This window comes from Leptosomus discolor, chromosome 26 (assembly GCF_034619465.1).
Source record: "Leptosomus discolor isolate bLepDis1 chromosome 26, bLepDis1.hap2, whole genome shotgun sequence".
NCBI classification, from domain to species: Eukaryota; Metazoa; Chordata; class Aves; order Leptosomiformes; family Leptosomidae; genus Leptosomus; species Leptosomus discolor.
In genome coordinates this window covers 997,021-1,014,512 of record NC_141416.1, presented here as the reverse complement: position 1 = coordinate 1,014,512, position 17,492 = coordinate 997,021, and the positions used below count along the sequence as shown (strand labels likewise).

At 62.2% G+C, this 17,492-nt stretch overlaps 4 protein-coding genes across 5 annotated transcripts; all 4 read left to right on the top strand.

Annotated features, from left to right (window-relative positions):
- The first annotated feature begins 4,252 nt into the window (after positions 1-4,252).
- Positions 4,253-5,350, top strand: S100A16 (S100 calcium binding protein A16). 2 transcript variants are annotated; one of them, XM_086478504.1, is made up of 3 exons: positions 4,253-4,261; positions 4,893-5,054; positions 5,186-5,350. In XM_086478504.1, exons 2-3 carry the CDS (start codon positions 4,899-4,901, stop codon positions 5,348-5,350), a joined length of 321 nt encoding a protein of 106 aa, XP_086334630.1. In that variant the 5' UTR covers positions 4,253-4,261; positions 4,893-4,898. The 2 variants fall into 2 exon arrangements, with proteins under 2 accessions (XP_086334630.1, XP_086334629.1); XM_086478503.1 differs by lacking the exon at positions 4,253-4,261 and having other exon boundaries at positions 4,899-5,054.
- A 3,808-nt stretch (positions 5,351-9,158) lies between these two features.
- On the top strand, positions 9,159-10,143 carry LOC147413569 (protein S100-A4-like). The gene is made up of 2 exons (XM_086478454.1): positions 9,159-9,299; positions 9,979-10,143. Exons 1-2 carry the CDS (start codon positions 9,159-9,161, stop codon positions 10,141-10,143), a joined length of 306 nt encoding a protein of 101 aa, XP_086334580.1.
- A 1,868-nt stretch (positions 10,144-12,011) lies between these two features.
- Positions 12,012-13,131, top strand: LOC104354920 (protein S100-A4). The gene is made up of 3 exons (XM_086478453.1): positions 12,012-12,116; positions 12,632-12,786; positions 12,893-13,131. Exons 1-3 carry the CDS (start codon positions 12,050-12,052, stop codon positions 13,055-13,057), a joined length of 387 nt encoding a protein of 128 aa, XP_086334579.1. The 5' UTR covers positions 12,012-12,049; the 3' UTR covers positions 13,058-13,131.
- A 3,147-nt stretch (positions 13,132-16,278) lies between these two features.
- On the top strand, positions 16,279-17,053 carry LOC104354923 (protein S100-A12-like). Its single transcript, XM_009961971.2, has 3 exons — positions 16,279-16,301; positions 16,435-16,591; positions 16,829-17,053. The coding sequence occupies exons 2-3, from the start codon at positions 16,439-16,441 to the stop codon at positions 17,051-17,053; spliced, it is 378 nt and encodes a 125-aa protein (XP_009960273.1). The 5' UTR covers positions 16,279-16,301; positions 16,435-16,438.
- Positions 17,054-17,492: the final 439 nt, after the last annotated feature.

The following is a 17,492-nucleotide window of genomic DNA, read 5'->3' as shown; positions in this document are numbered from 1 at the left end:
GCTGTGGGGGTGTGTGGTGCTGCGATGGCCACGGTGGGCTGCAGGCACGGCGAGTGTGCACAGCACTCTGGGTGTGCACGGTGCTGAGGGCGTGGATGGTGCTGGGGGTGTGCACGGTGCTGTGCACATGCCCAGTTCCTCGGGTGGCTCGTGCCTGGTGGTCCCCGTTGTGGGGAGCCCACAAGGAGAGCCAGGGCTGTGTCTCCAGACCAGGCACCCCAAGGGCTTTGGGCGTGTGGCTCCGTGCTGGGCTGGAGAGAGCTCAGAGGAGACCCCAAAATCCTGGGCTCAGAAAGACACGTGAGCTGTGAGGCCAGCAGCAAGATCCCACCTGTACTGGGGGAGCGTGGGATTTCTGTGGAATTACAGCAAATTAGAAAACAGTAAATGCCACAAAGCAGTGGCCCGCTGGGATGGAGCAGTTAGCCCAGGCACTGAGCTCATGGAGGGCGACGAAATGGGCTCGAGGGGGTGCAGGGCAGCCACCGAGCCCGATCATCCCACCTGCGACACCTCGCGAGGTTCTGTGCTGCGGGGGGAAAAAAAAAAAAGAACCAAACCAAACCGAACCAAACCCCAGAGTAATGTGACGAAACCTGAGGCCGGGCCAGGGTGACAGGTCCTCCCGGGCCAGCGGCCGGCACGGCAGCACCGACACCACGGCTCGGCCACAGGCCACCCTCTGTCTCCTCTCACCTTGGGGTGGATTTCACAACGAGAATGACTATTTATTGTTCCTGCCTTGGAAATAAATACATGGAAATTAAGCAGAAAGGTGTGGTGTGCATTTAATTAGAGACAGGAAATGTGTCAAATGGTTGGGGTGATGGGGCGGGGAAAGAGGAGCCAGGGCTCCTGCATCCTCTTCCCAGCACCAAGCTGGGAATGTGCCGTGGGAGTGGGGACTCCTGGGTCCTATTTCTGGTTTGGTGACCGGCTCCCCGTCGTGACGTTGCGCTGTCGGGAGGACGGCAATTCCTGCGTCGTGAGCCATCCTCGATAAGTATCTGTTGTATCTGGAGAGTCCTTGGAGGTGGTAGGAAAAGCTCAGCCCGTGCTGGGGCGGTCGGTGCCCCTTGGTGAGTCAGTGTCGACCACACGGGCACAGCACCGCGCTGGTGAAAGTGCCGAGAAATGCATTTGTCCGTGCTGGGGTGGCCGCTGCGTGGCTCTGGGGTGCCCACCACAGCGGTCACTAAAAACTCCCACAGCCGGGGCTTGGCGTCCCCCCTCTGCAAAGGGTCCCGATGGGGCAGAGATTGTCCATGAGAAGCCAAAGTGCTTCCGAGCCTTCAGAGCCAGAGCTGGTGGGGACCAGGGCAGAGGTCGATCAACCTCATCGGGTTGATCGAAATGTCTGGGAACTGTCTTGTGACGGGTTTCGATGGTACGTGGCTGCTCTGAGCACATGCACACGCACACGCCCTGGATGCCTTGTAAAAATAAGGGCCTGGATGTGGTTGTGACATCTGCCAGGCACAGGAGAGTAATGAAAGCCCGTGATTCAGAGGTGAGCTGTTTGCCTGCAGGGTCGGGGAGGGATTCCCACCCTCCTGGGATGTTGCATCAACGACACCGGAGCATCTCGGTCGAGAATGGGTTTGCTTCCTCCCAACCAAGATTAGGAAGAAACCAGTGGAGAGCTGGGATGACACACATCGGTTTTTCCGGGATGGGAGTCCCAGAGGTCCTCTGAGCAGGTGGCTCCTGCCTGTAATATATCACCTCCTACTTTGCATCCTTAAATATGCAGCTCCCAATAATGTCTGTATCTGATCTTGGCATCAAATCGCTGTGCCATTGCTCTGGTAGACATACAGGGGTACAATTTGCTCGGACAATTAATTACGGATGCGACTTTACAAGCACAGCTACCAGATGAGAAGGGCCTTATCTGTCCCAATGCATCTAGAGATGGCTGAGAGCTGGGTACAGCCCTGCCCGGAGCCGGTGTTTGTGCTTCCAGGGTCCCAGAGACCCGTGCCAGCCCCTTTCACCCTTGAGAACAAGCGGTTTTGGTTCAAATAAATGATGCCCCCCCACCTTTCTGGGCAACTCCTGTGCTACACGAGACCTGACTGGCTGTCCTGGCCCGCGGTGGGTGCGTGGGGTGGTTTGGAGCAGGGGGGGTGGTGGGGACGTGTGGCAGGACTGAGGACCTGGGCTTCCAGCTGGTGCACGGCTGGATGGCAGTGGGTTTGCAAACCCTGGGACCAGGCTGGCGTTGCACCGACCCTGGTAAACCAGCACTGCTGGGAGCCTGCCACCCCTTCCAGACGGTGGGGCCTTTTGGGGTGGTCTCCAAACACCTGCCATCGCCCCACAGCCACCGCCATGCGCCGAGCAGCCCCTGGGAGGGAGCTGGAGCCTGCCGCGGGTCCCTGCTCGCACCGACCCGTCTGGGTGTTGCAACCACAGGGAGCCATTTCCCAGGTGAGCCCCAGCCCGGGAACGCCCCGGGAACGTCAGGGAGGGGTGGGAGCCTCTTTAAAAGCCCTGCTTGGCCCGGCGGTATGGGTGCAAGGTGAGGAGAGAGCTAGCGTAATCGGCTCCCGCTGCCCGCGCGGCTAAATCGGCGACAGACAGACCCAGCGGGAGCCCCGGACGGAGCCAGGTGAGGCTCTGAGCCGGGGATGGGGAAGCCGACATTGGGACCCTTGGGCTGAATATTCGACTGGGCGAGCAGCCCCGGGATGTGCCGCGGCAGGTTGGGTGGTGGAAATCCCCTGAGCCCTTGGGCGGCACCGCGCGCGCGGGGCTGGGGCGGAGGGGACCTGCCAGATGGGGGGGGGGAGCACCGGTGGGGGGGAGCCAGGCTGGAGGGCGCACGGTCCGGCACGGGGCTCGGCAGCATCCATCGACCTCTGCTGCCTACGGGGAGCCCAGCCCATGGGGTCGCCAGTGGGGTCTGGCCCCTGGAAAAGGGGCATCTCCCCCCCTGCTTGGCCCGCGGTGACGCCGGGGCGATGGGCAGGGGACGCCAAGGCTGTGCCTGGCTGCGAGCGCTGGTGCTGGTGGGCGCGTGAGGAAGGAGAGGGAGAGGTGGAAGAAGAAGGGGGGACGGCGGTGGCAGGAGCAGAGCAGCCAGCGAGCCCCGTCCTGCCCATCCTGCCTACCCGGCGCCCAGCCCTGCTGCAGCCGTGCTGGCGTCCCCGCGTCCCCGCGCCCCGGGCTGGCCCCAGGGCCACGTGGCGGGGCCGGGGTGCAGGCGACGGCGGGGCCATGCGGGCTGCGCTGTCGCAGACGGGCTGGTGCCGTGAGTCAGCGGCGAAGCAGCAGCCACGACGCCCCGAGGATGGGCTGGGTGCTGGTGGTGGTGACACCGGCGCGGGGTCTGCGGTTGGACCCTCCGCAGTGGGTGCAGAGGGTTGGTGGGTGCTTTTGCCTGGGTGCTGCTGGTTACCTTTTGTTGGCAATTGATGGCCCAGGACGAGGAGCGGCCGGAGCTGGAGGTCTCCAGTGAGCAGCTCTTGTGGGGCCGTGACAGGCACTGCAGCTCGCAGCGGGACCCCCTGCCAGTGCTGGGACTGTTTGAAAGCCCAGCATCCTGCAAGCTGGGGATGGTCCCTGGTCCTGGGATGGGGTGGCCCTGGACTGCGGCACCATGGCACGGTGAAGGCTCCCGCGGGGACAAGGATGACTTGGGAGGGCACCAGCCGTGCTGAAGCACACGGAGAGGAGCGTGAGAGTGCGGGGAGCCTGAGGCTGAGCCTTGTGTCTCTTGCTACCGCCCTGATGCACCGACGTCCTCGGCCTGGGGCTGAATTGGGGAGGATCAGTGCAAAGAAAGAGGGGACGTGAGCCAAGTTTGGGGCACCGGGCAGGTCCTGCCTGCTCCCAGGGAGCAGCCGGGCTGCAGACATTCTCCTGGATGATGTGCCCAGAGTCGGGGACAGTGCTGGGCCGTCCCTCTGGGCTCCACGTGTGTCACCCCGTTGGTTTCCTCCGAGGCCCGGGCAGCCACCGCCGCTGTGACGGTTGGTGTTGCACCCCGGGCTGCTGTAAATCAGCACGGCTCCGGCGCAGCGACGGGGACCAACACGGCCCAGGTCGCCCCGCTCCCTGCCACCGGCGGGGCAGGAAGGAGCTAAGGCTGGACAAGGCTACGCAGTTTCCGTCCCTTCCTGCCTGCATCCTGCCCAGGATGCGGATACTGGCCCTCGTGACAGGGACCATCCTGTTGGGTCCATCCATAGGAAGGAGCTTCCTGGCTTGGGGCAGCCTCGAGATTGGAGGGAGACCCCGAACCTCAAGCAGACAGGCAAGATCGGACCCTGGAATACGGGGGACGCCCTTGGCTGGGCTCGTGGGGGGCTCGGGCAGGTTCAGACCTGCCCCGCTGGGGTGTTCCCGGAGCCGTGAAGCAAGAGGAGGGCTGGCTGGTAATTCCTGCCCTTGTCCCGCCGCCGTCGCCGCGCGGCTCCCAGCCCCATTCCTCCCTAATGAGCCCTGGGAACCTGCGGCCGCAGCCCTGGCACTGCGGAGCCCTGCGGCCCCAGAGCCATAATTGCCTCCCCATCCCACGCGCGGGGGCGGCCGCCCCGGGGGGGCAGGTGGGGCGGCTGGCGTGGGGCGGGTGCTGCGCCAGAGCCGGGGCAGGTGGCATGGAGGATTTTTGGGGGTGATCCTGTATAAGCAGCTCTACTGAGAGACGAGCAACCCCCCACATCGGCACTGCTGGCTTTTTGCCTTTCCACGGAGGCTGTTTTCTTCCTGCCCCGGGGGCTCGGGGCGACCCCAGGGCTGGCGGCAACGCAGACTCCTGTGCATGCCCTGAGTGATGGCACCGGGAGCTTCGGCCACCTGCCCTTCCAACCCCTGTCCTCCAGCATGGGCACGTAGAGGGTCCCATGGCCCCCGTCCCTGACCCCCGTCCCCGCAGGTGACCTCAGGCAGCGATGGCAGAATGCACGGAGCTGGAATGGGCTGTCCAGGTGCTGGTGAACAACTTTGACAAGTACTCGAGCCACCGCTGCTGCTGCAAGAAGCCGCGGCGCATCAGCAAGAAGGATTTCCGCAAGATGCTGAGCTGTGAGCTCAACCACATGCTGACGGTGAGGTTGGGGCGCGCGGGGCCAGGGAACCGCCTCCTCGCGCTTGCCTGGGGGTCGTGTCCCCCCCCCCCCCCCCTTGCACCCCGCTTTCCCTGCCACCCTGGTGTGAGCGGCTCCGCTCTCTCCCCCAGGACACCGGGAACCGCCGAGCGGCCGACAAGCTCATCTGCGACCTGGATGAGAACAAAGACGGGCGCATCAGCTTCGAGGAGTACTGGACCTTGATAGGCGGCATCGCCAGCCCCATCGCCCAAATCATCCGCCAGCAGGAGCAGAGCATCAAGCACACCAAGTAGCCGGCGGCATCCAGACCCTCCCCGGGCTCAGCCCCCCCGGCTCCAGCCCCTGCTTCTCCACGGCTCCCCGCTTCTTGCCTCTCCCGCTGCCAAGCCCCACCCTGAGCCCCAGCTTGCCCCGGGGCACCCCGGTCTCCCACAGCTTTGCCGACTGAGCCATGCCAGGGTGCGATCGGGGCGGAAAGACCCTGCGGGTGGGAGCTGGGGGGGGGTTTGAGGCCATCACAGCCTTGCAGGGCTCCTCCTTACCCCATGCCATGCCATCCCTGTCCTCATCCTCTTCCGCAAGCTCTGTCCTTGCTGGGCAAGAAGCAAAGGGAGAGGCTTCCCTTCACCTAGGATGTGAATTTTGTCTGTTCTCAGACCTCTGGGCCATGGCTCTGCTGGAGAAATCCCATCACACCCGGGACCCCCCCGTCCCCTTGGAGCTCCCCCTCAAAGTTGGGGGTGTTCTTGGGAAAAGAGTGCCTTTCCCCCTGCCCAAGCTGGTGAAGGGTCTGCCCTGCCTGCGCTGCCTGGTGCTCTGGTCCTTCGGGCTCGGGGAGCAGCGCGGCCCCGTCCAGGCAACACCACTGTGGTTATTTATTGCAGCAATAAAGTTTGGAGGAGCAGTGGGTGACACTGGTGGTCTGCCTTCCTGGGGGCTGCTCTGCAGCGTGCATGCACCGAAGGGACGTGGGGGGGATGAGGGAGGGGGTCTGCCCTGTCCCCCACCACCCAGGCAGCCACAGCGTGCCCTGGGCTGGGCTTAACACCCGTCGCAGTCCTCTGGCCTCGCAGGGTTGGGCTCCCTGGGGCTCATTGAGCCACCACGAGGTGTCAGCAGACACCGTGGCCTCCCGGCACCCCACCGGCCCTGCAGCACCCCATGCCACTGCCTGGGGCACAGGGTGTGGATGCTGCTGCCACCCGTTCCGGGGGGGACCCTCTGCACATCCCCATGCGGGGTCCTGAGCAGCCTGGGACGGCAGCCCCGCAGCCGGGCACCCCAAGGGCATGGCCGCCCCAATCCTAGGGTGTCTCGGGGGACCCCAGTTCCCCCTGCTGCATCTCAGCGCGTCGCATGCCCCCCACGGGGAAATGCCCCCAGCCCCACGTGTGCCGCGACACCGCGGGCTGGCGGTGCTCGTCGGGGATCATGGCGCCCCGTGACGCCCACGGTGCTGGCGGGCAGCCCGAGCCGGCAGCCCTGGCGCCTGCTGGGGTTTTTCCACTGGGAGGGGACTTGGCCCTGGGCCTGCCAGCATGGCGGCGGTCCCCTGGGACCCCCACTCCCATGGCAGGGGGGGATGTCAACAACACCTTGGAGCCGGGACCCGCTTCCAGCCAGCCCCTCTCGCTGACCCTGCTGCTCCCGTCCCTGCTGCAGGGGCATCGCTGGCTCCTGCCTGTCCCCCTGCCCACGCAGCCCACCTCCCCCTGCCCTGCAGCACTGGGGGTCCCAGGCAAACTGGGGGTGCCCCCATAGGAGACGGCGCAGCGGGGCAGGGCTGCGGCTGAGTCAGGGTGGAGGAATCCCTCTCAGGCGAGGGCAGGGCTCGTGACTCACACCGCTGTTTATGGGGTGAGTGGGGCTTGGCTGGGCACTGTGCCCCGCTACTCACACAGGATCCCAGGGATCCGGCAGGATCCGGGTTAGACTCTTGGGGTCTCTCCAGAATGGACCCTCAGGGTGAGGGGCAACCGGCCCCCAACATCTGATTTCTAGATGCAGAGGAGCTGCAGTGCACGGAAACAAATTCAGGCTGTCCCCCTCCTTGTGCACACTTCCCTGCGGGATCCAGGCATCCGGGCTGGGGCTCTGAGCAGCCACAGCCCCCGTGCCCACGCTGGTCCCATTTATTTCCCACCCTGGAGCTGTTTGGAGCCAAGGCGGGTGCATGGGGAACCTGGGGGGCAACAGGAGGGGCTGCTGCAGCGCACCAGCGTGCAGACGATGGGTGTGTTGGAGAGGGGACTGCGTGGGCATCTGCGTGGGCACGGGGTGGTTTGTGTGCCCGTGCGCTCGGCAGCTGCACCCCTGGGTGCTCGGCCTGGAAAGCCCTGGGGCACTTTGCACGACACCATACGGCAGGCGGGAAGGGGGGGACGGTGGGGGCCGTGCTACAGGGATGGGGCTGCCAGGCTCTGCAGCTGGCCCCAAGTGAGGGAGCTCAAACCCACGCTCCTGTCCTCGTGTCCCCGGTGGGGACCCTGTGCCAGCTCCTAACCCAGCCCTGGTGGTGCGCTGGCCTCGAGGTCTCACGTGGCGCGAGATTTGCAAGATTTCAGAAAATGCCCCAAATACGTTCTGCCCTGGTCCTCTCCAGCCCCACATCTCTGGGAGAAGGAAAACGTGTTTCCTCCACAATCACCAGAGACTGAAGGGTTGGCTGTCTTCGACATGCTCAAGGCCATGCCGCCTTGGGCTTCGCCAGACAAAGATTTACCCTTGGCTCCCTCCTCCAAACCAAACAGGCTCTTGCGGACGGGTGGCAATGCAAACACAACTGGGGGTTTATAGGGAAAAGCTGGGTGTGCCCCCCGGTGCCGGCACTCCCCCAGGAGCAGCCTCCGGCCAAGATGGCCACCACCCTGGCCTCCAACTTTGCCACCTTCCATGAGCACTCGGGGAAGAAGGATGACAAATACCAGCTGGGCGAGCTGAAGGGGCTGCCCAGCTTCGTGGAGGTGAGTGTGGGGACATCTGGGACTGAGCTCCACCAGCGTCCTCATGTCTCTCCCTAACACTGGGGAAGATGTGGGGGTCAGGGAAGGGCTTGGTCCTCTCTGAAATAGGTTCCCCCCATCTGCTGGACCCACCCGTTGCGGTTGACGCCTACCTGCCCCACAGCCGGCGAGCGCCGTCCCTGACCCAGCTGGTGCTCTATGCCGGGAACAACTGGATGAGTGCGGCTTCTGGGTGCTGCTGAAGGACTTGGAGGACAAGGACAACGTGACGGGCTTCAAGGAGTATGTGGTCCTCCTGGGCTGCCTCGGCATGCTCTGCAATGACATCTATGCTCAAGCTTGTGACCCCACCAGCCAGCATCACGCTCCAGCTCATGGCTCGAATAAAACTGCTGTCACCTCCTCAGCCCTGCTGTGGAGCCTGTTCGTTTGCACTGGAGTCACTGGGATGGGAGCACTTGGGACCATCTGTCTCGGGGAGACCGGAGCTACCCAGAAAGCTGGAAGTGGGGGGGACAGTGCAGGGATGGTTTAGGGGGCACGTGGGCTGGTGACCAGCTTTCTCTGGGGAGCCCCAAAGGACGCTCTAGCCCTTCCCAGTCCCTGCACCCATCCCTTGACTTGCGCCTTGGTCCCCAGACTCCCCAGCAGGGCTGGCAGCTACTCCCAGCAGCACCCAAACCCACCCACCTCCCACTAATGGGATCACGCAGCTCGTTAGGCAAAAATGAGGCGTGGGCGAAACCGCCTGCATGGAGCTGCTGGGAAAGCCTGGAGGCAAGGGGGCTGCACGGGGTGCGCTGGGCAGTGCCACCCCCGCTGCCCTATAAATGCCCACCGCGCTCCAGCTGCAGCACCCTGGCTCCTTGCTCCCGCCTGATCCGCGCCGACCCCGGTGAGTGTCTTCTCCCCTTCCTCGCGCATCGCCCGTTGTGCGGCTCTGCTCTCCGGCTGCGATTCACCCCGTCGCTGCACCCCAAAACGCCTCCCCGAGAGGCACCGGGGTTGCAGCTGCCCCTCTGCAGCGTCGCGGACCGATTTGGGCAGGGTGAGGAGGGGACAGAGTCCCATCGCTGCCCCGAGCCCGCCCTGACCCCATCCCTGGTGCTCTGCCCTCCAGGCGCGCAGGAGGCTGGCGATGGCGTGTCCCCTGGAGCAGGCGCTGGCCGTGATGGTCACCACCTTCCACAAGTACTCGGGGAAGGAAGGGGACAAGTACAAACTCAGCAAGGCAGAGCTCAAGGAGCTGCTGAACAAGGAGCTGCCCATCTTCGGGAGCGTAAGTGGCCACGGGGGCACATCCCTTCGCATCCCTCGGAGGTGCCCAGGCGCGGGCAGGAGGTGCCGTAGGGGCAGGATCAAACCAGCCTTGGGTCTTTCCATATAGCCCAGTGCAAACTGGGGTGAGCTGAGGCGGTCTCCGCGTTTCCCCAAAGCACACCCGATGGATGCAGCCCACGTGTGACACGCTGGGACCTCGTGCTCCGGGGCAAGCTTTGGGGAGAAGGAGGGACGAGGCCAGGAGGACCTGAGCTGGAGCATGCTCAGACCGAAAGGAAACTTGGCTTTCTTACACCCGCAGAGATATTTTGATTGGCAAAGAAAGATCATGTTCTGATTTCAATTTTTAAGTAATTTTTTTTAACCCCTACTTCCCCTTCTGGCTTGTGGTTTAAATCGGGAGGAGGGAGGAGAAATGTTTTAGCTGAACTTTCTCATGACTGAGAGGCAAATTTGCTGCAGCCGCGCCAGCGTGCCACGGGCCACAGGTAAGCCAGCTGTACTTCCGAAGCCCACCTCCTTCCAAAGGCAAACAGAAACCCCTCCGTCAGGGCAGGGGGAGGGAAGCCCAGGCTTTTTACATCTTTCCTTGCAAGCAGCGGGGCCGGGTGGGGAAGCACCTCACTGGTACGTGCACCCCAAAACAGCTTACCCCCACCGTGCCCTCCCCCTTGCAGAAACAAATGGATGAGGGGGAGTTCAAGAGGCTCATGAGTGACCTGGACCACAACAAGGACAGCGAGGTGGACTTTAAGGAGTACGTCTGCTTCCTGGCCTGCATCACCATGGGCTTCAATGAGTTCTTCAAGGATGGCCCCACCAAGCACCCCCGCAAAAAGTGACCCCCGCTGCCCACAGCGTCACCGTGGGGCTTTCAATAAAAGCTTTTCCAAAGCCTCGGTGTGCATCGGCAGAGTTTTTGCGCTGTAGGTTAGCGGGCAGCTGGGTACTCACGCCTTCCTCCAGCTCCGTGGGATTTTCCACGGTGTGACTCAGCTCCAGGAAGCATTTTTCGGAAAAGCCTGAGCAAAACAGCTCAGCGCTGCCTCCAAGCAACGTACTTGGACACCCCCCCTGAACTGTCTTTGCTGGCTTGGCGAGAGGTTCAGCGCGTGTTTAGCTCAAAACATAGAAGTTCCCTGAGCCCAGCTCAGCTCCCACGGCTGCACAAGCTGCCACGGGCAGTGCGTGGGGTTTGGGGAGAGAAAGCTGGTCTGGAGGAACCGGAGAGCCAGATGCAAGGTCTGTGCAAAGCACAAAAGCTGGAGCTTGTCCCCAGTTCCTGCAGAGAAGAGCTGTTTCTGAGCAGCTGGAGGGGACCCTTAGCCCCCTCGGGATGTGCCTGAGCCCGTGCTTGGGGGGCTGCATCGGAGAAGAGCAACCTGAGCCCCCCCCCCAGGTTTACCACAGGGCCGCGGGGCTGCAGACAAGCAGCAGGTCCCTGAGCTCCTCAGCCTGCGATACTGGCTGGGAAGCACGGAGCTCGCTGCCCCTCCACCTCCCCGGAGCCACAGCAGCTCCTGGCAGGTCTGGGCTGGTTTGCAGAAGGTGCCGCAGCTGCTCTCGAGCTTTCCCCAGAGGCCCCAAAACCCCAGAGAAACCACCTCAGATTCAAAAAAGCCCTTACAAAGCCTCTGCACCATCGCATGGCGGAGCAGACCCCTAGCACAGCCTGTCCCTGAGCCCCAAGTCCTCTCTGAGCCCCCAAGTCCTCTCTGAGCCCCCAAGTCCTTCCAGCACCTCCCCAGCAGCTCCAAACCTTGCTCTGCTCCTTCCCAGGGTCTTTATAAAGAGCCCTCCTGGGAGCTTCTGCCCCCTGTCAGTAATTTACACCAGTTTGCACTTGGTAACAGGGAGACGAGGTTCAGGCTTGGGGGTTTCTTTTGCCAAAATGGTCCTTAAAGAAACCCCCCACCTAGGGGGATGCCATGTGGTGTTTGGTGAGGTTTTGCAACCCGCTGGGCATCAGAGCAAACTGGAGCTGGCAGCAAGGCTTCATCCCCTGTTTTTCTCACTCTGGGCCCCGCAGCAGTGGGTCTCTTTGCCCCGAGGGGGCTCAGCCAGGCTCTGGGACACTCGGGGTGTTTGTCAGCCCTTGCACCACAGCGAACAGTCAGCTTGCCCCACGGCAGGGGGCCACAAACCGCTGGCTCCCGGCTTTCCCCCGCAGCTCCCCGACACGTGCCCTCGACACGCAGACACCAAAATAGAGCTCCGTTACACAACGGGGCGTTGTGACGCGCTGCCCTCGCCGTTAGGAAACAAAAATCGCTTGCACTCGAGTCGAAAACAGAAAAAAAACCTCGCCCGAGCCCAAAGCCCAGCGCAACAACAAAGCAGCCGTGGACAAACCCCGCGCAGGTTTGTGCAGCTCCAGGCATCCCCGGGGACGCCGCCAACGCCGTCGTCCTGTGGGGCATCTCGCCCCGCACCCGCATCGCCTGCCCTCGCTGGCAGCAGCGGGACGAGGTGCCCACCGCTGCCCTCGCTTTGTCCCTGGTCCCTAGGGATTCTCCTCCACCAGGTGGTCCCTGTCCAGCCCTGGGGGCTCATTTTGCTCTTTCTAACCCAAACCAGCCCCCTTGGCAGTGCAGGAGCAGGATGGTTTGGGGGGGTGGGGGTGGGGGGTTGGGGCTGCTCCCAGGGTTTCCTCTCCTCCTTTGCCAGCCAATGTCCAGCCAGGCGCTGGATCAGCATTGGTGCCTTCCCATCCGGGTAGCGAGGGAGGTGTCCCAGGCGGGGCTATAAATGCCATGGCCTGACGCCGGCTCGCCTCCCGTCCTGCCCGTCCTCCGCTGTTTTGTTGGAGCTGTTGGTGAGTTGTTTTTTTTTTTCCTACGGTGCTCTGCTCCCCCTCGCCCTGCTGGCCCTCCAGATGCCGTCCAGATGTCGCCGATGGTGCGGGGCCCCCCCATCCCGCAGTGGGGTCCCCCTGCAGAGGTTTTCCCCTGGGGTTGAGCGTGAGGCTCCCGCTGCAGCGAGCCGAGCTCGAAGGCTGCATTCCTCCTTTGAGGGCTGGGAAAGCGTGTGTGCCCTTCCCTGCCTGGCTCGGGCAGGAGGGGGCTGCTGCCTCCCCCCCGTCCCCCGCGTTCTCCCCTCCGGCGTTGCTTTTCTGCAGGTTGCTCAGCACCGGTATCAGACGGCGACGCCCAGCCCGGCTGCTAGCGGGAGGGTGAAATTAGGGAGGAAATGGTGATGGATCCCAGTACATGCCCAGACATGGGGCACTGGAGCACAGTCTAGGGGCTGGGGGAGACTGTTGCCTCCCTCGTTTGGGGGTGTCTGGGGGTGCTGAACTCTGCTCTCACCTTGTGCTGTTGCTGCCTCCAGGCTCGCTGGTATCCCCCATGGCGTCTCCCCTGGAGCAGGCACTGGCTGTGACGGTCTCCACCTTCCACAAGTACTCAGGGAAGGAGGGGGACAAGTACAAGCTCAGCAAGCAGGAGCTCAAGGAGCTGCTCTTGAAGGAGCTGCCCAGCTTCAGCGTAAGTGTGGGGCAGGGGGTGCCACATCCCACGGGCGATGCTGGGACTTGGGGATGTGGCCCTTGATGTAAAACCCGATTTTAACCCCTCTCTTGCCCCTGGGCAGAGACAAACCAACGAGGCCAGCTTACAGCAGCTCATGAGCAACCTGGACTGCAACAGTGACAGCGAGGTGGATTTCCAAGAGTACGTGACCTTCTTGGCCTGCATGGCCATGATGTGCAACGACTTCTTCCAGGACTACCCCAACAAGATGCCGCACAGGAAGTGAGCACGGGACACCAGCTGCCCCCACGACCCTCCCACTCTCTTCCTGATGCTCTTTCAATAAAGCTTGCTTTAAACCAAGAAGTTGTCTGCGTGTTTTGCAGTGGGGGTTTCTTGCCCCAGGGCCAGGGGTGCTGTCACACCGGGGACGACCCCGTTTCCCTTCCACGCGTGCGTTGCAGGTTCCGGATGATGAGTGAGAGCAAGGGCGCTGCCGAGCTGGAGTTTGCGCTGCCGCAGCCTGGGCACCACGTTCCCTGAGCCCTCGTAAACCGCCCGCGGGGCTGATCCCCGCCTGCCACGTTAGCGTGAGTCAGCGGCAGCCTCTGCCCGGCAGCACCCTGCCCGGCAGCCCTGATAACTGCTCCGTGGCCATCCGTGTAAGGCAAGGCAGGAGCTTTTGCAGGGGCTAATGCCTCCAACTGGTGCTGTGATACCAGCAGTGGGTGAACAACTCTTTTTTTTAGCCTTAATTGTTAAGCTCATATGGAGTCAGCGTCTGTCCCCTAACCTGCTGCTCCATGGGGCAAGACCTACTGTGTTGGGAAGCCACACAGGACCCTTGTCCCAAACAAATCCGCGGGGAATGGGGTTTCAGTGGCGTTCCTGCTCGGGGTGGGGTTATGGTGTGACTTCCCCGTGCACCCAGCCAGCCCTCCTGGGCTGCCGGCATGGGAGGACTCAGCCCATGGCTATAAATGCAAGGAGCTGCGCAGCCACAGCCCTCCCTTCCCCGCGCCGGAGCCCGTCCTGCTCACGTCTGTAAGTCTCCATCTCCTCCCTCTGATCCCCTTTCCCACCCCCCGAACAGCTGTGACCAACCCGGGCTTGCGTGCCGGGCTCCAGATGTGCAACATGCCCCTTCCAGATGTGGATGCCCCCCCCCCCCCTCCGCTGGAGGCGGACCTGCACCAGTCAGCTCGGGGTTGCGCCCAGAGCCACTGGCAAGTGGAGATGCCACAAAGGCTTCGCTTTGTGGGGCCGGCTTTGCCCCCCTCTCCCCCGCTCCGGATGCCCCCTCCACCAGCCCCGGGGCTGCGTGCGGAGGCGGCTGGGAGCCTGTTTGGGCTGTGCCCCGTGAGTCACCCCGCAGCCACGGGCCCCAGCTCATGTGACACCTCGGGGTGGATTGACGGGGGGAGGCCGGGCAGCCCCCTACCTGTTTCGGGCCAGACCCTGGGAGCTGCTCTGAGCGGGGTCTGGAGGGGCTTTTTAAATAAACTAAAACCTCATGGATAGCACTGTTGTTTCTCTTGCTGGGTGTGGGTGGAAGGGAGTCAGCGAGGGGCTGCGCCTGGTGTTCACGTCCCCCCAGAGGGATCCTGGCGGGTGCTGGTGATGCTCTGCCCGTCCTTCTGCCCGGGACTCCCACCCAGGCACTGCACCCTGGGCTTTGCAAGGGCTGGTTTGCCAGGAGACTGGGGTTGAAGCTCATCCCCCTGCTCCCCCAAATGGAGGGCACAGGGGTTGTTCCAGCTCCCGAGGTCCAGCGCTCACCTGAGCATCACTATTAGGGGAAAAAACAAAAGTACCCGTCCCTCCAGGCGCAGTGAAACACCTGAGAACGTGGCTGCACCGCACTCGCATCCCAGAGGCAGGTGAAAGGGACCCCCTGCAAGACTTCGGGCCTTTTTATGCCTGATGTGTGAATATTTGAAGGTGGCATGATGCTGTTCACAGGCATCCCAGCCTGCCTGCGTCCATCCACACCCCTGTCCCCTCCCTGCCGCCGTGCCCTTGGGGCTGTACTGGCTCCATCCCTGCGGCACCAACACTCCCAGCCCCACGGCTGCACTTGGCTGCGGAGCAGATACCAACACCCCACGGCAGCTCTTGCACCGGAGCGTGGGCTGCCGTGGCACAGCAGCTGGGCCCCAAGGCAGGGCAGCTCCCCGTGTGTGGGCATGTGGTTTCCGTGGCAGGCTGGGCAGCACGAGGACCCATGGTGCACACCCATCCCTTCTCACCCGCCCCACGGTGTATGCGCGTCTCCTCCCAGCTCCCTACGTGGCGCAGGCGCATCCCTTCACACCTCCCTACATGTGCCGGGTCACGCCTTGCCGACGGTGCACCCGTGTCCTGCTGATCAGCCCTGTGTGGCTACCCTTCCCGGGGAGGATGCGCCCGTCTCCCTCCGTCATACAATGTGTCCCTTTGTTTCACTCTTTTGCAATTTAGGCTTTTTCTGGCACCAGTTCCTCACGCTCCTGGATTAGGAAGCTGATAGGGAGATGTTTCACCATCGCTGTCCTTCCCAGCTCCTAAAAGCCTTAATGGCTAGCACGGGCTTTTTGCTGTGCTGGTCCCGCCAAGAACGGACTTGGGGTGAAGAGCTTGGGCATCCTCGGGCATAGGCTCCTCACCAGCCCCCCAAGACACACAGGGTTTAGCAGCCTGTGCCAGGTGCTGGGAACATCACGGGGTCTGCCGCATGTGTCAGCATCTCCTCAACACTGGGAATAGGCAGGAACTACCAATGCCCTCGATTATCGTCAGGCAGCAATTATGGCTGCTGGGAAAGGTCACCTCCTAAGACTGGCTGGCAGGTTTCCGGCTTGCTGGCGTGCCCAGATTTGTAACGTCTTTCTTTGCTCCCTGTTAAGAAATAAGCATTCAAGAGGAAATCTGCTGCTGATTTTGGAGAGGTGACGGGGGGGGGGGGGATGTGTTGGCCATCTCCTAGCACCCGTGCAGCAGCGTGCTGGGAGCAAGACACCGTGCCTCTGGCCAAATTCAACAGCATTAGGGCAGATACAGGAGCGATGAACCACACCTCCCTTTGGGAAAAAGCAGCATCGTCCCACTGGAGACCCTCACCCAGCACCTTTCATCTGATCTGGAAAAATTCCTCTTCCATCATCTCTGCAAAGACCCCCAAACTCTGCAGGAATATCTCAGCTCCTGGGAAAGCCCCTGCACTGTCAACGACCCATGATGCTGCCTTCCTGCAAACATTTCTTTTCATGTTTCCTTGTTTTGCCCTAACGAGTTTGGTGTGTCCCCTCCCTTGTTAACAGTGGGAGCAGCCAGTTCCCGGAACCAGGCAAGAAATCGCTGTCGGGGTGTGCTATGTAGCCTTGCACAATTCCTGGGGTTATTGCCCCAAAGAAAATTTGAGGGTGTCACAAATCATAGCTCAGGGAGAGTATAAAAGATACCTCACCTCCACCGCACCGTCACTGCTCCTGTCCGCTCCTCTCCTCCCGTGCACCGCCGTCTGCAGAAGTCAGCCCCAGCATCGCTCGTAGGTGAGTAGGTCCTCGCCAAACAGTGGCTTCAGGCTTCGTGCTGCTGCAAGTGCCACTGGGATGAGCCTGACCCCACTGAGACGGCCCTTTCTCCTCCGGTGGTGTTTAATGTTTACTGCCTGTCCCTTCCTAGCGAAATGAAAACCGACCTGGAGCTCGCCTTGGAGTGCGCCATCAACATCTACCACCAGTACGCCATAAAGAACCCCATAGATGACTACCTGAACAAGTCCGAGTTCTCGGAGCTGCTGAAGGAGACCGCCAAGCCCTTCCTCCACAACACCGTGCCGGTAAGAGCTGAGCATGGGCTGGCTCTCCTAGCGCTGGCGAGAGCTTGCAGGAGTGGTAGCATCCTTGGGGCGTTGTGGTGGCTGAGAGCCTCCCAAGGGGGAGGGTTTTTCTAGGTTTTCCCTGAAAGTGTGCAAGCCTTGCTGGGAGAGCCTTGTGCTGTAGCTGCAGGCTGGCAGGGCGACCCTGAACTCCGCTGCGCTTCAGGGTGACTCTTTTTCATGTTTGTCCTGTTGCAGCCTAACATGTCCGTCGATGACTACATAAGCAAGCTCTTCACCAAGGCAGACAGCAACTATGACGGTCGCCTGAAGTTTACCGAGTTCCTGACCACGCTGAATCTCGTAGTCATTGATGCCCATAATAGGTCCCACCAGCATCCAGATACCGGTCACGGCCTTGGCCACAGCCACGACCACGGCCACGATCACGGCCACGACCATGGTCATGGTCCCCGCAAGTGAAGTCGTTCCCAGGGTGGCTGCGCCCACAGGATTGTTCACTTCCAGCAGCATCATCCCTTCCCTTTGTCCGCAAGCATGGGAAAACCTGTAACCAAAGCTTTGTCATCTGTTTCTGCCTATGGCATTGAAATAAAATTTCTTTCTTCAAGCACCAAATGTATCTGTATTATGTGTCCTGTTGTCTCCAGGGAGGGTGCAATGTGCGCTCAGCCCGTGGCTATGGGGGGGTTAAATGCGGATTGAACTGGGGAAGCGATGGGAAAGGGAAAGCAGCGTGGGGGGACCCTGCTCCCTGCAGAGCGGGGAGCCAGGACAACAGTGCTGCTGGGTCCCAGTTGAGCAGCACTGGTCGATCGTGAGGGCACGTCAGACCCCGGCGTGCTCCCATTGCCTTCCCGAGGCTCAGCGGGTTCCCTGCACAGGGTGGTTGGTCCCAGCA